The sequence below is a fragment of the Centroberyx gerrardi genome, chromosome 3 (genome assembly GCF_048128805.1).
Source record: "Centroberyx gerrardi isolate f3 chromosome 3, fCenGer3.hap1.cur.20231027, whole genome shotgun sequence".
Lineage (NCBI taxonomy): Eukaryota > Metazoa > Chordata > Actinopteri > Beryciformes > Berycidae > Centroberyx > Centroberyx gerrardi.
In genome coordinates, this window is record NC_135999.1 from 17,666,190 (window position 1) to 17,679,125 (window position 12,936).

General features: G+C 42.3%; 1 protein-coding gene across 2 annotated transcripts in view; it reads left to right on the forward strand.

The window, feature by feature from the left end:
• The window catches only part of LOC139933586 (axin-1-like), a 12,977-nt gene extending 196 nt beyond the window's left edge, over positions 1-12,781 (forward strand). Inside the window, exons 2-13 of one of the 2 annotated variants that reach the window (XM_071927714.2) lie at positions 902-1,592; positions 2,525-2,718; positions 2,871-3,023; positions 4,896-5,030; positions 5,201-5,297; positions 6,444-6,581; positions 7,790-8,195; positions 8,325-8,502; positions 8,922-9,101; positions 9,362-9,661; positions 9,766-9,915; positions 10,090-12,781. In XM_071927714.2, the coding sequence (XP_071783815.1) occupies positions 972-1,592; positions 2,525-2,718; positions 2,871-3,023; positions 4,896-5,030; positions 5,201-5,297; positions 6,444-6,581; positions 7,790-8,195; positions 8,325-8,502; positions 8,922-9,101; positions 9,362-9,661; positions 9,766-9,915; positions 10,090-10,216 (2,679 nt within the window). In that variant the 5' untranslated portion in view covers positions 902-971 and the 3' untranslated portion in view covers positions 10,217-12,781. The remainder of the gene's footprint in view (positions 1-901; positions 1,593-2,524; positions 2,719-2,870; positions 3,024-4,895; positions 5,031-5,200; positions 5,298-6,443; positions 6,582-7,789; positions 8,196-8,324; positions 8,503-8,921; positions 9,102-9,361; positions 9,662-9,765; positions 9,916-10,089) is intronic. The other variant, XM_078282588.1, reaches the window with a different exon arrangement.
• Positions 12,782-12,936: the final 155 nt, after the last annotated feature.

Consider the following 12,936-nt stretch of genomic DNA (forward strand, 5'->3'; position numbering starts at 1 on the left):
TAACCAAACTAGCTAACACACCAAGCTAGCTAGCTGGCGCTGCAGCCAGCAGAGTGGAAAACGTGCCCTCGCTTTCTTGTGTTGTTTGATCTCTGATCGACTGATTTGTTGACGTTAATCAGTACGACAATTGCCATTGCTTGCGTACTAGTTGGCTTTGTATGAATAAATTCAAAAAGTCCGCTTGTGCTTAAGTGCTTTTGTAGTAACTGCAAGCAGGCCCGTCTTGTGTGGTTGTAGAGTTTGTTTCTATACCCATCCCCCCACCGTCTTTGCAGGCCAAGATGAATGAGATTCTCACTTCAAAGCACTGGCACTGGTGGTGGCATTGCTACGAGGCTAGCTAGCTATCCTAACTGGTTAACGTTAGCTGGTTAGCTAGCAAATGATTTCGGCTTAGATGAAGTATCAGTTTTGTTTTGCCAGCTGCTAGCGTTAGCTTCTCGGTTAGCAATCTGGTAAGCTAAACTAAAACTTGCTAGCGAACTTTATCTTGCTAATTTACTTACATAGCCTTAAAGAGTCGTTTGCTGCGAATACAGTATAAACAAATATCCTATTAATTGGGTTAGCTAGCAGGCAGGCATGTGAAGTTGACATTCTAGCAATAGATAACCTTACAGAGGTGCAATGGTTGTTGGCCAGTCACTTTATTCTACTTCTATTGATCTCAGTCAACCACTCTTAGAGAACCATTTGTCACCGCGTTTTAATTTATACTCATAATCTCATTGTGTTGGTGTCTTGTTAATGCTGAAAGGTGATGGACTGAAATATTGAATAAGGGGATGAGGGATAAAATGGAGACAAATCAATCATGTCTGTCATCTCATTACCTAGGTTTTTTTTCCTTTGTGTCTCCCATCACCACTAACTGTCTTCTTTCTTGCCCCCATCTTAGGGAGAATTGTTTGTCAACAGAGTCGTTGCTAGAGGGGAAGATCTGACCTCTGGTTTCTGCAATCAGAGACATGAGTGTGGTCAGAGAATTACATGGGATTGGGTACCGGGGCGGAGGTGGGGTTGTGGCCTCTCTGGGCGGCCCCACCCACTTTACAGAAGATGCTCCGCGACCCCCAGTCCCTGGTGAGGAGGGATCTGATGTGGACCCCCCAGTCCAGTCAACTAACACCCGTCCAAATCCCCTTTCCCAGCCCCTCTACTTTCCCCCATCCTCCTCATCGTCTAAAATGGCTGATCTGCCAAGCTACACGCCCTCTTCATCGTCTGCAACTCCGCGACGCCCTGACCTGGACTTGGGGTATGAACCTGAGGGTTCAGCTTCACCAACACCACCTTACCTGAAGTGGGCTGAGTCACTTCATTCTCTTCTGGATGACCAGGAAGGCATCCAGCTGTTCCGTAATTTCCTGTGCCAGGAAGGGTGTGCAGACCTTCTTGACTTCTGGTTCGCCTGCTCAGGGTTCCGAAAGACCAGCCAAGACAAGAAGGCTAAGCTGGCCAAGGCCATTTACAGGAAGTACATTGTAGATGGAAGTGGGATTGTCTCCAGGCAGATCAAGCCAGCCACCAAGAGCTTCATCAGAGACTGCGTCGTGAGGCCGCATCCAGACCCTGCCATGTTTGAACAGGTCAGTAAAACACTGATTTATGATGGTTATGAAAGGGCCTAATGAGAGTGATGCATATTGTATTACAAAGGCAGTTGAAGTTCTAATGCATTTTTCACAGTGATTGTATCTTGCCCATCTCAGTCCTAAAAAATTGTCTTGTTGGGTCAGGACTGGGTATTGAAATTCAGTGCTTTTAGGTACCAACCAACTCAAAACAATACTGCTGAGCAGCAAAAATGTTAGACTGTTTGGCAGAAACTTTTGATATTTAGCCTAAATTTAAATTAAAAGTAACATCCGACAGATCTGTTTTGTCGTCCCCCCCTATCACTGCCAACCACCATCAGTATGGTTGCATTCAGCTTTACTTATGACATGACAAAGTAACAGTGTGCAATGCATTTAAATGTATGGCTATAGACTACATTCAGTACACACAACCTACTTGAACCCAACTTGAACCAACAAATTCTGCTTCAGTACATATTTTGGCATAATGCTGAGGGGGCTCAACCCTTTCCCACACTTTGTTTCAGCGCTGTGTTATAACAGAAAGTGCCAATCAAGGCAACGTGATAGTCATAATTCAAGTCAAAGGCCACTCGGATCCCCTTCTAGTACCAACACAGACCACCTCTCCTCTCCCATGCGATCCTCTTTACTCTTGGTAGTTTTTGCTGTGATGGCACAGCCTGGTAGTAGACCCTTTAAATTGTGTTTGACCCAAGTGTGTCACCCCAACCATCCTCCATCACAGTGAACTTTCTCTCTCAGTGATTGATGAGATGGTACACTTTATTAAATTAAATCATTACGCTGTTAATGATATCATTTTATAAAGAGATGGTAGCATTTTTGAAGTATCATTTGGTATCTGTACCGACAGTGGTGTCAAAATCTTCCAGCCCGACTCCAGCTGTGTGACCTGTGTATGTGTGTATGTGTCCCAGGCCCAGACAGAGATCCAGGCCACCATGGAAGAGAACACCTACCCTTTGTTCCTTAAGTCGGATCTCTATCTGGAGTACACTCGGACAGGAGGGGAGAGCCCTAAGCCTAACCCTAGCGATCAGAGCCCCTCTTCGGGAACAGCCAAGCCTGTGCCTGGGTACTTGCCCACGCTTGCTGAGGATGAAGAGTGGAGGTGAGATGAGCTTGGGACTTTGCGTTGCCCCACTGATGTCATATAATGTTCTTGTTCCCTGCCTGGAAGCTTTTCATCTGGAGTGACAAAGCAACAGAGTGAGAGAATACATCAGAAGTTTGAAAAACTCATCTAATATCATCTGATCTTAGGTGTGGAGGAGGAGCGCGGGAAGAAGAGGAAGAGGAAGATGAAGAGGAGTGTGGAGACACACCAGCTGGTAGGCTGACTCATAGACTGCTGATGGAGACGGCACCGCAGAGAGCCACATCCAACAGGAGGAGGCAGGACAGCCGGGAGTACAGGTCTGTGTGCGTGTCAGGGTTTCTACGTTTATAAAAAAAACCTTGATGTCTTAGAATTTAATTATTTCCAGCCCTGGAAAATGATACATATAAAAATGTTTCGGAAATGTGATAGGAATTTGTTCATAATATATTTTTCAGCTGTAAAGCTTGACTACTGGATTGTCTTGTTACCCTTGAAGGGGGGGTGGGTGATATATCGTTTGAGACAATATTGTTATTAAGATGCCGGCGAAATTCCATGTGTCATTATCAAGTATGATGTATGATGCATGACCATGTGCATGTGAACCGTGAGCACGCGAATTGCATCAATCACATGGGTAGAGCATGTCAGCACAGCATCACGTTACACATCGCCACTTGCTACATGTCTAAAAACCCAGTCGATGCAACAAGATGAGTGATGCAACCGGCCAAATCGACCTGTAGAACCCGCTGACCAAGACTTAACTCCTCAATATGGATCTACTTCACTCACTTGGAGGCGATTTTAATTTGAACAAATTGATACTGAATAAGCACAGGTACTTTGCAAACCTGCTTTAAGTAGGTTGGAGTGAAAAGTTCAACAACAAATATGTTTAACCATCTTCGCATTTTTCACCCCAGGCAGCATGCAAGTTATAAAAAGCTTTGTGAGTCATCTTCCCCCGCAAAAAGCACCAAATTGCTGGCACAAAAAACAACCCAGACAAGTTTTTCAAAAGTTAGAGCTCAATAAAATAAGTTTAGCTGAATATTTTATCCTGCTGTTATCTTAATGTTGTTTCATTTCAATCTTTTGATGACTAGTATGCCGTACATTTCATGAACTGTTTTACCTTTAGGACATTCCTGCCTGGTGCTAATTTATCGGATAGAAAAGGACAAACACGCACCTCCCAATCTAAACAGAACAGAATCTAAAACCTAAAGAATGAAAGGGCATTTGCACACCGATATCTGCTCTTAAAGTAAACTAAATGAAAGTGAACACCTGTACACAGATGATGTTTTATTACTCCCCCTCAGTAATTTATGGGAGTAATAAAGTAATACATATATGCTGTCCTGATTGTTAATTAAAATCGCTGACGTGCATTGTACTAAATTACTTTACCAATGTTGGCCTGCAATACTCAACCTGTCCGGACAGGACTTTAAGCGTGACTTTTTATTTAATATAATGCTTTAAATTGACTGCGTACAATACAATACAACTTTGCGTACAATAAAAGGTCAGAATTATTTTTGAACTTAACAAAAGTCTGCTGCTTTTATTTGTAAAAGACCTATTTGTTTTTAACTTGAAGAATGGTCAGCTTATCACACTCACTTTGCTGGAAAATTGAATGTTTGGCAACATTTTACAATGGCCTTATTTAAAAGTAATGCAAGTACGTAATATAACTGTAGGTACCTGATGAAAATCTCCCTAATGCATGATGTACTTGCAACAGTTTAACAAAACTGTTATAATGAAGCCATTCGAATGGTGTGTTACACTGTTGTGAGTTCATTATGTTCTTTTTTTTTTATTATGTTTTAAAAAAGCTGAAAAATATTGGTAAATTATCGACATTGTCAAAATGCCGGAAAATATTGGGATATTATTTTTAGGCAACTTACCTTGAAGGAATGATAACCCAAATAATAACCTTGATTATATTGTCAAAACAAACCAGATAAGTTCAAATCAGTTATTAATCAGCTACAACAAGAAAATGTTTTATATAGACACTTACATGTACTGGTCATGGAAATTGTGCTGTATGTCGTGGAGCATGATTAGCAAAATTATGTATTGACCCTAGCATGTGTGTGAGTAAATGTACACATGTACCCACGTGTTTATGTGTGCACATTTATAATTCCTCTGCTCCCCCTCAGGCCATGGAGAGAGCCGGTAAACCCGTACTACGTGAACATGGGCTACGCTCGCGCTCCGGCAACCAGCGCCAATGACAGTGAGCAACAGAGTATGTCAAGTGACGCAGACACGCTATCATTGACCGACAGCAGTGTGTAAGTACACACACACAAACTGTTACCCTACCTACTCAGATGTACTCCTACTCTTCATTCATTCATTTGTTCACTGTTACTGGATATAAACATGTTTAATACCAATACTTCACCTCACAAGAGTTGTGGTCCATTATTGTTTATGTGTGTCTGTATGTGTGTCTGTGCAGAGATGGTATTCCTCCATATAGATATCGGAAGCAGCATCGTAGAGAGATGCATGAAAGTGCCAAAGCCAATGGACGTGTGCCCCTACCTCATATACCTGTGAGTTATACAATTACCACTGAATTAACCTCACGTCAGCACACACAACTGTATTCATATAGCAGTAAAGATAACATGAAACCTACCTATTTATGCTCATATAAATATAGGCGAGAATATATGTTTATAACCATACTGTTGAATCTTTAATCAAGGTTGTAGCAAGTGCGGAAAAGACCCTTCAGCTACAAATAGCTTGGGCTGGGTGACCTTGTTGTACGGGAATGACTCTTGGGTAGAGATGACTTCATCTAATGTCTTTTCATTGAGATCAGCCAACATGCAGGAAATTGCATGATCCATGACTCAAACTATATCTGGGTATTAACGTACCAGATATAGCAGATCATTTAGCAAGGAAACTAGCAGTCTCAATATCACTGGAGCAAGAGAAATTAATTTCTCATCAAAGTAATCCATTGCCTTTTATTGAGCTAACACTTTTGTAAGCTGGTAAGTTGCAACTATCTGGCAACCATATAGACTATTAGGATATTGAATAGTGCTTGACAGGAATATCAGATGGTTGAGGCTCGACTGGGGCAAGGGAGATACAGGGCATATTCTATTTTTTCCCCAGCAGCTCTGTAAAACGTGTTCAAATCTTTTTCAATGGGTTTTGAACCAATTTTATAAGGCATAAGGACACTCAAACTGCTATAGCCCATCTATTTTCTGGCCATTCGCCTTTTGAGTAGGCCTCATTGTGACAAAAGCAGATTTCTCTACACATGTATAGAAATGCATAAATTGCAAAATCACATTTTGCATTTTGTCTAAGATTAATGTTAAGGTACTGATTCCTACTTGGCTGCTCTGCTTTCACGCTTTCTTTCTTGGAATTGGTACATGTGGTCCACTGTCTGTTCTCACTGTTCTTGCAAATGCAGTAAAATACATGTCTGCCCACACTAGTACTACTCCTTTTTGTCTCTTTGAATGCATATTGCCTTTTTAGTTATCAAATTAAATTTATACTTGCAAAGGAAGTTTCCCTTAGCTTTGTGATTTTTGTATTTTTTTTCTCCCAAAATGTATTGTAAGTTTGCGTTGATGTGTTAATTTACATGGCATATAATCTATAGTAACTGATGTTTATAGGAATTCATGGCATTTTCTTTATATTTTGTGTTGGTGTGTATACAGCGCACGTACCGCATGCCAAAGGACATCCATGTAGAGCCTGAGAGGTTTGCAGCTGAGCTCATCAGCAGACTGGAGACGGTTCTAAGAGAGAGAGAGGCTCAGGAAAGACTGGAGGAGAGGTTGAAGAGAGTCCGACTGGTGAGTTTAGATGTTTGTCAGTGTGGGTGTGTGTGTGTGTTAGGGCTGGGTATTGTCAAGGACCGCATGAAACGATACGATGCGATTTTGATACTATGCCTGAAGTTTGCAGTGAATTGACACAAACTTTACAGTGTATCTCTTTAGTATTATGTTACATTAATATGTGCATTACTGATATGGTTTAGAGAATGAATTGCAGGATTTCCCCCTATCATAGTAAAGCCCCAGGGAACCGGGGAGGATTCTAAAATATAATATGTTGAAAATAACATTACACTCTATTCATACTGGTTTCTAAACTTGACCAGGGCTTTCCCTACATATCACGCAGGATGGCTGCCCAAGTGATTTTTTCTTTTTTTAGCCCAATCCTACCCCAATGCACATCTGGCATCATTTAAAAAAATAAAAAAACTTGACCTTAATCCTCCTTAATCTGCCGTACCATTTGTTTTGGCCAGCCCGACCTAGACACACTCGGGCTATTAATGTCATTACACCAGCTCACAATTGGGTGCAGTGACACTTAACAACAAGCTCTACTCACTGAGAATACAAGGTCATAAACGGGATTTGAGAGCAGAGAATATGCTACAGCAGAGCAGTAGAGTGAAATATATGGAGCCACCGGGGGGCCACTTGGTGGAAACACAAGTCGATGGGGAAATCCATACTCTGTTTTGCAAGCCATGCTTATGGTAAACCGTGCGTACAGTTTAACAATCCATGCCCTCAAAGTAACACTTATTGCCCCAAATGGACATTGTTACATGAGGTGCTTCAAGCCAGCTGGAGATAACTACAATAATACCAGATTTGACCTACAAAATGAAAATTAATCAAATTAAATACACGCACACTTATGAGCAGTCGCTTCTGTCGGATTTAACTGGAGGTTGTTGAAAACCAAGTGTGCATTAATTCATTGTTACCACAGTATTTTAATACCAAATGGCAAAGCTTACAGATGATAATAATGACATTACTTTTATTGAGGTCATTTTGCTCCTTTTTTTTTTTTTCCAAAATGTGCCAAAATATCTGCCTTGAGATTTGCTTCCACTGTCGTAATGGTGTCCACCATTATTGCTGAACAGAAGTAGTTTGGTCATGGTGTTTATTTTTTACCCAGCCTTTGTGTGTGTGTTTGTGTGTGTGTCCAGTTACCAGTTACCAATCAAATGTTTCTCTCCCTTTCCAAACAGGAGGAAGAGGGTGACGATGCTGACATCTCCATGGCAACCTCCATGTCCTCTCATAGCATACCACTCCCCCTCCCCTCATCCTTTCCACCTCTCTACGGTGCCCGTTACTCAGAGACCACTGCTAACACAGCAACAGTCGCAACTTATGGTGGCCTGGTTGCTATGGAGGATTCCCATGACGATGACCCGGAGTCTATATTGGACGAGCATGTACAGCGGGTGATGAAAACGCCGGGCTGCCAGTCGCCGGGGGCAACCAACGCCACCTTAGGAGGAGGGGGCCGACACACTCCCCCCAAATCATCACGTTCACCAGATGGGGGGATTGCCCCGCCTCACTACCCCCCCTCCCACTACCCTCCCCACCGGGGGGGAGGCCACAGTCTGCCTGCTGCCGGGGTCAAAGGTAGGAAGATGGAGAGCAGGATGTGGGAGGGGATGGAGAGAGGGGTGAAAGGGAGAGAAAGTGGAGAGATGGGAGTGTAGGAGAGTGGCCAGCATGCGCTAATGAATCTCCCATTGATGTCTGTCCTAGGTATGCATCACCACAAGCAGCTGTACCACCACAGAGGAAGAGAAGGGCAGGAAGAGGCGAACTCTAGGTCTCAGGCCAACTTCATATGGAACGGAGACCCAGCCAACCAGTACGCAGGGAGAAGTCGTAACTATGCCGACGGGGCTGGAGCCAGCACACTTGATGGCATGGGTTACAGGTAGGATAGTGTGTGTGTGTGCTTACATTTGCCAGGACAACAGTAGATGTTGTCCTGTTCAAATTTCATAGTACGATTATCTTGACCAAAATTATCTCAATATCATATATAGAGATGACAACAGTACTGTAATATGCTTCATTTACGTTACTTCTTACTTCAATTACTAATATACCATATCAATCACAAGACATTTTTTTTTCTTAAAAATCCAAATGATAAAATGCTGGTTTAGCTTATAGAAACTGTAAGGATAGTTTTAAACAACACAAATAAAAATCCAAATATGCATGTAAAATAGTCAAATGTGTCTCAAAGTGCTACTGGCCTGAATCCACTGTTATTGAACCACCCCTAGTTGTCTCATGTATTTAGATGACCTCAACTTGTTTGTGCATGTTTGCGTGTTTGCTTTGCAGTAGTAAAGGTAGCACACTATCACGGCGAGGCTGTAAGAAGACGGAGACATCAGGCAAAGTTGATGAAAGCGGACGTGGCCTGGAGACCCAGGTACCGCTGGAGGATCTGGAGAGAAACCAGAAGATCCTGCAGTGGATGATGGAAGGAGAGGCTCTCAGACACAAGAAGAGCACGCATAGGTGAGTTACACACACAATGTCCCATAAGAAATGCATTGGTTTATCATAGTAAAAGATGAACTGATTTTACCTTGCGCTTAACAGTTATGATATGAGTCTGAGCAATTTGAAAGAAGATATTTCTAGACTGCGGAAAAATTAAGCGCAAATTCAGCTGGGTGTTTTTGTATTTTGGGGGGGTTTTGTAACTGATATTTTATTAGTCAGTTTTGGCAGGTGCTCTGACATTCTTTCTCTGGTCTTCCCTGTTGTTTTCTCAGCGGCAGCACCAGTGGCTCCAGGAGGACAGGACCCACCAACGAGTCTCCGCGTCCAACCTCGGTGGAGCGTCCCGGGGCCGTGCACCCCTGGGTTTCAGCCCAGCTGCGCAACAACCCCTCTTCGGTTTCCTCCCCCATCCCCTGCTCGTCATCCACCCAGGTCCAACCCTCCCATCCTTTCATCCAGGACCCAGCCATGCCCCCCAACCCGGCTCCCAACCCCCTCACCCAGCTGGAGGAGGCTAGGAGGAGGCTGGAGGAGGAGAGGAGGAGGAACGCACTACAGCAGGCCAAACAGAGGTAGGTGTGCATGTGTGCTGCTCCTGTCTGTCTGTGTGTGTGTGTGTGTGTGTTTGTGTACAGAGTCATTTGAATGTTCTGACATGCATCTTGCTCTCTCTAAGGCATAAGTCTGGTAAGCGGCAACTGTGTGAGAACGTGACGGTTGCGTACTACTTCTGTGGAGAGCCAATCCCATACCGAACATCAGTCAAAGGCCGTGTGGTGACTTTAGGCCAGTTCAAGGAGCTGCTTACCAAAAAGGGCCACTACAGGTGAGAAAATCTGACCCATATATTTTGAAATACATGGTGTGTTGGGAATATTACCATTTAGAAGAATTTTTTGTCATTGGTTGGCTCAAAATTGATAAAGATACACGTATATTACAGAAAAATTTTACGTTGAGAACAAATAATCTGACTGGCGTGTTGTTCATTTGTGTGTAGGTTCTACTTTAAGAAAGTGAGCGATGAGTTTGACTGCGGCGTGGTGTTCGAGGAGGTGCGTGACGATGACGCCATCTTGCCCATCTTCGAGGAGAAGATCATTGGGAAGGTGGAGAAGGTTGACTGAAATTAGGAAACGGGAAGATGAAACAGAATTGGAAAAAGAAGATAATTTGCAAAGAGGAGATGGGGAAGTGAAGAACAATGGGATGGATATAAAAATTCAGCAGAGTGAGGAAAAAGAGTGAAAGAAAGTAGAGGGATGGAAGGAGGAATGTATGACAGACGGGAGATTACGCTGCATGTTAGAAGCTAGGCTTGAAGTATTAAGGAGGGGGTTGTTTTTATGGAATGATACCTGTGTCAATGCCTGGATCAAATCTACATACAGAGTAGAGGCTTGGCCGCATGGGACAGGAGCGGAGGAATGGAACACAACGTATTTCACCTGTCTTTTGTCTCTACTGTGGATATTCGAGGAGGACTGTTAAAAGCTAACTGTCTAACCGGTCTTCCACCTCCACTACTATGGATGGAAAGGATTAGGGATTGCTGGAAGGAGAGAGGTTAACTAGTCTTCCACTTCCTCTGCTCTGGAGGAGACCCTCCTCCGCAGACCATTACGATGCTGCTACATTACCACGGAAACTCTTCAAACGGTGCTTGGGACAGTAAAGAATGCAGCTACGTTCCATTCTGAAGTCTTGCTGCCTTCCGCTCTCTCTGTTCCTCATCAGCTGGTGGCAAGGGGAGAGGACAAAGGATTTTTGGAATGGAACTTAGCCTGCTTCTCCTCTTGTCGACTTCATAGCCTCAAAACAGGAACTCGCTCACCCTTGATTCCTAGATGTCATGTAGTGATTTATCACATCATTGTGTTCAATGACAACAGTTCTCTACATAACTTGTTTACCAAAGCTACGTATTTTTGATATGACAAGTATCCTAACTACTTGTTCTCATTTTATTTGCATTGTGTATGTACAAGGCAGGTACTATTACGTATTAATGCAGCCTACAAATTTGTCATATCTCAACTTAATGTTGTATAATTGTGTATGTTTTGAAGCTAGTTGTTAGTCATTTCAGGGCAGCCATTTTGTGTTTTTGTTGCTGTTTTTTTTTTTCCTTCTATACCAGATCCCTGTATCCCAACTCTATACTGTTTACCTTTGTGTGTGCAGTTGTGTTCTACCATTCTACCCCACAATGGATTTTAAATATAGGATTTTTTTTTTCCAGCCCACTTATCTGTGCCATTCTTTAATTCCCATGGAAAAGAGTAGTGCACACCATAGGCGTGCCATCTCTGACCACAGTATCTATTGTTTTCACTGGCCACACTATCCCCTAATGTATGTTGTACCTTTCTACTATACAACCCTGTGTACTTAACTCCAAGCTCAGTCTAGGTGCCTGCCTGCCTGGCCAGTGCCATTACTATCTAGAATGCTTATACTTAAGAGTGTTTGTGTGTGTGAAAGCCTGTGTTTGTGTATGCCTGAACTCAGCCAAAGAGCATATTGTGCGTTCTGTATGCCTACATGCGTGTCTGTCTGTGCAGTCCAAGTCCGTGAGTATCAAATGTAATGTTTCAGCTTGAGCATAATGAAATCTCTTCTGTGTCTCGCAGGTTCACAAATTTCAAACGTTGTCGCTCAGTTTAAACTCTACAGCTAATCTTAAACTGCTCACACCAGTTCAGTAGACTGCTGAAAGGCCTCGAGGCCAGAAAGTCAAAAAGCACCGAACAGAGACAGTGCATTGACGACACACCAGCTATGTAAGCTGAATGTAGTTTGATGTTAACGGGTGATTTCTTACTTGCACCCTCTTTGTCTTCAAAGGAATCACTTCATTGGTCATGTCATTATGCCTGTCTTGAGTTTTGATCCTTAGCTGTTGGCCAGATTGAGTGTTTTGCGTTATCCATACTGATAGTTCAGACTGTGCTCCAAGAAGGTGAAGAGGTCCTAGGTCTTGCAGGAATGTCAAATAAAATTTGTCCTGGGTTTGGCCTAGTAAGGGAAAACATAGGATTGGAAAACATATTTGTCCTTACTTCAACCCATTATGCCTTCAATATGGAATTTTAAATTTTAGATATGTATTTGTTTATACAAAAAAAATGTAATTTTAATAATCACCAAGCATGTTCTTTATATGGAATGTTTTCCTGATGAGTTGAATTATCATCTATTTTGTTCTAATGTTTAGTTGCAAACTGCTATGGCCCTCTGGTATATTTTATCTGTTTTGTTAGAAAGAATGCCCAGGGACGAATGAATGACAACATTGTAAGAGTTGTTTCTTGTGATTATTATAATTATTTCTTCTGAGATGGACAAAACCAACAACTATGTCTGTTGTGTCGTCAACTTGTGTGAAACACAGTGCCTTTATCATGTTATCATTCTAAATATGTTATTGAACCAATCCATGCTTTTAATGTAAGTTTTTATTTTCAATCAGTCCCATTGTATTTTTAGCTAACACCATGCTCGCTCACTTCTGTTCTGGATAGATCCTCTGCTGTAAATATGTACATTATCATTTCATACGTGTCTTCAAACCTGCACCACATGTTCATGGTGTTTCTGTTTTTCAAAGGTAAACGCCAAGATGTCACTGTGCTGGTTCCACTTGTACATTTCTTTTAAAAAGGTACTTCATAATAAAGATGTTGAATAAACCCTTCCTCTCTGTTATTGCTCTGGTGTGTATTCCTTCATTCACCTGCTTTTCTTACATATCTTATTGAAGAAACACATGCAACATACAATTTTTTTCCCAACCCTCTCCCACATGTTTGCAATAAGGTAATATAATGCCTTTTGGCCTCCTAAA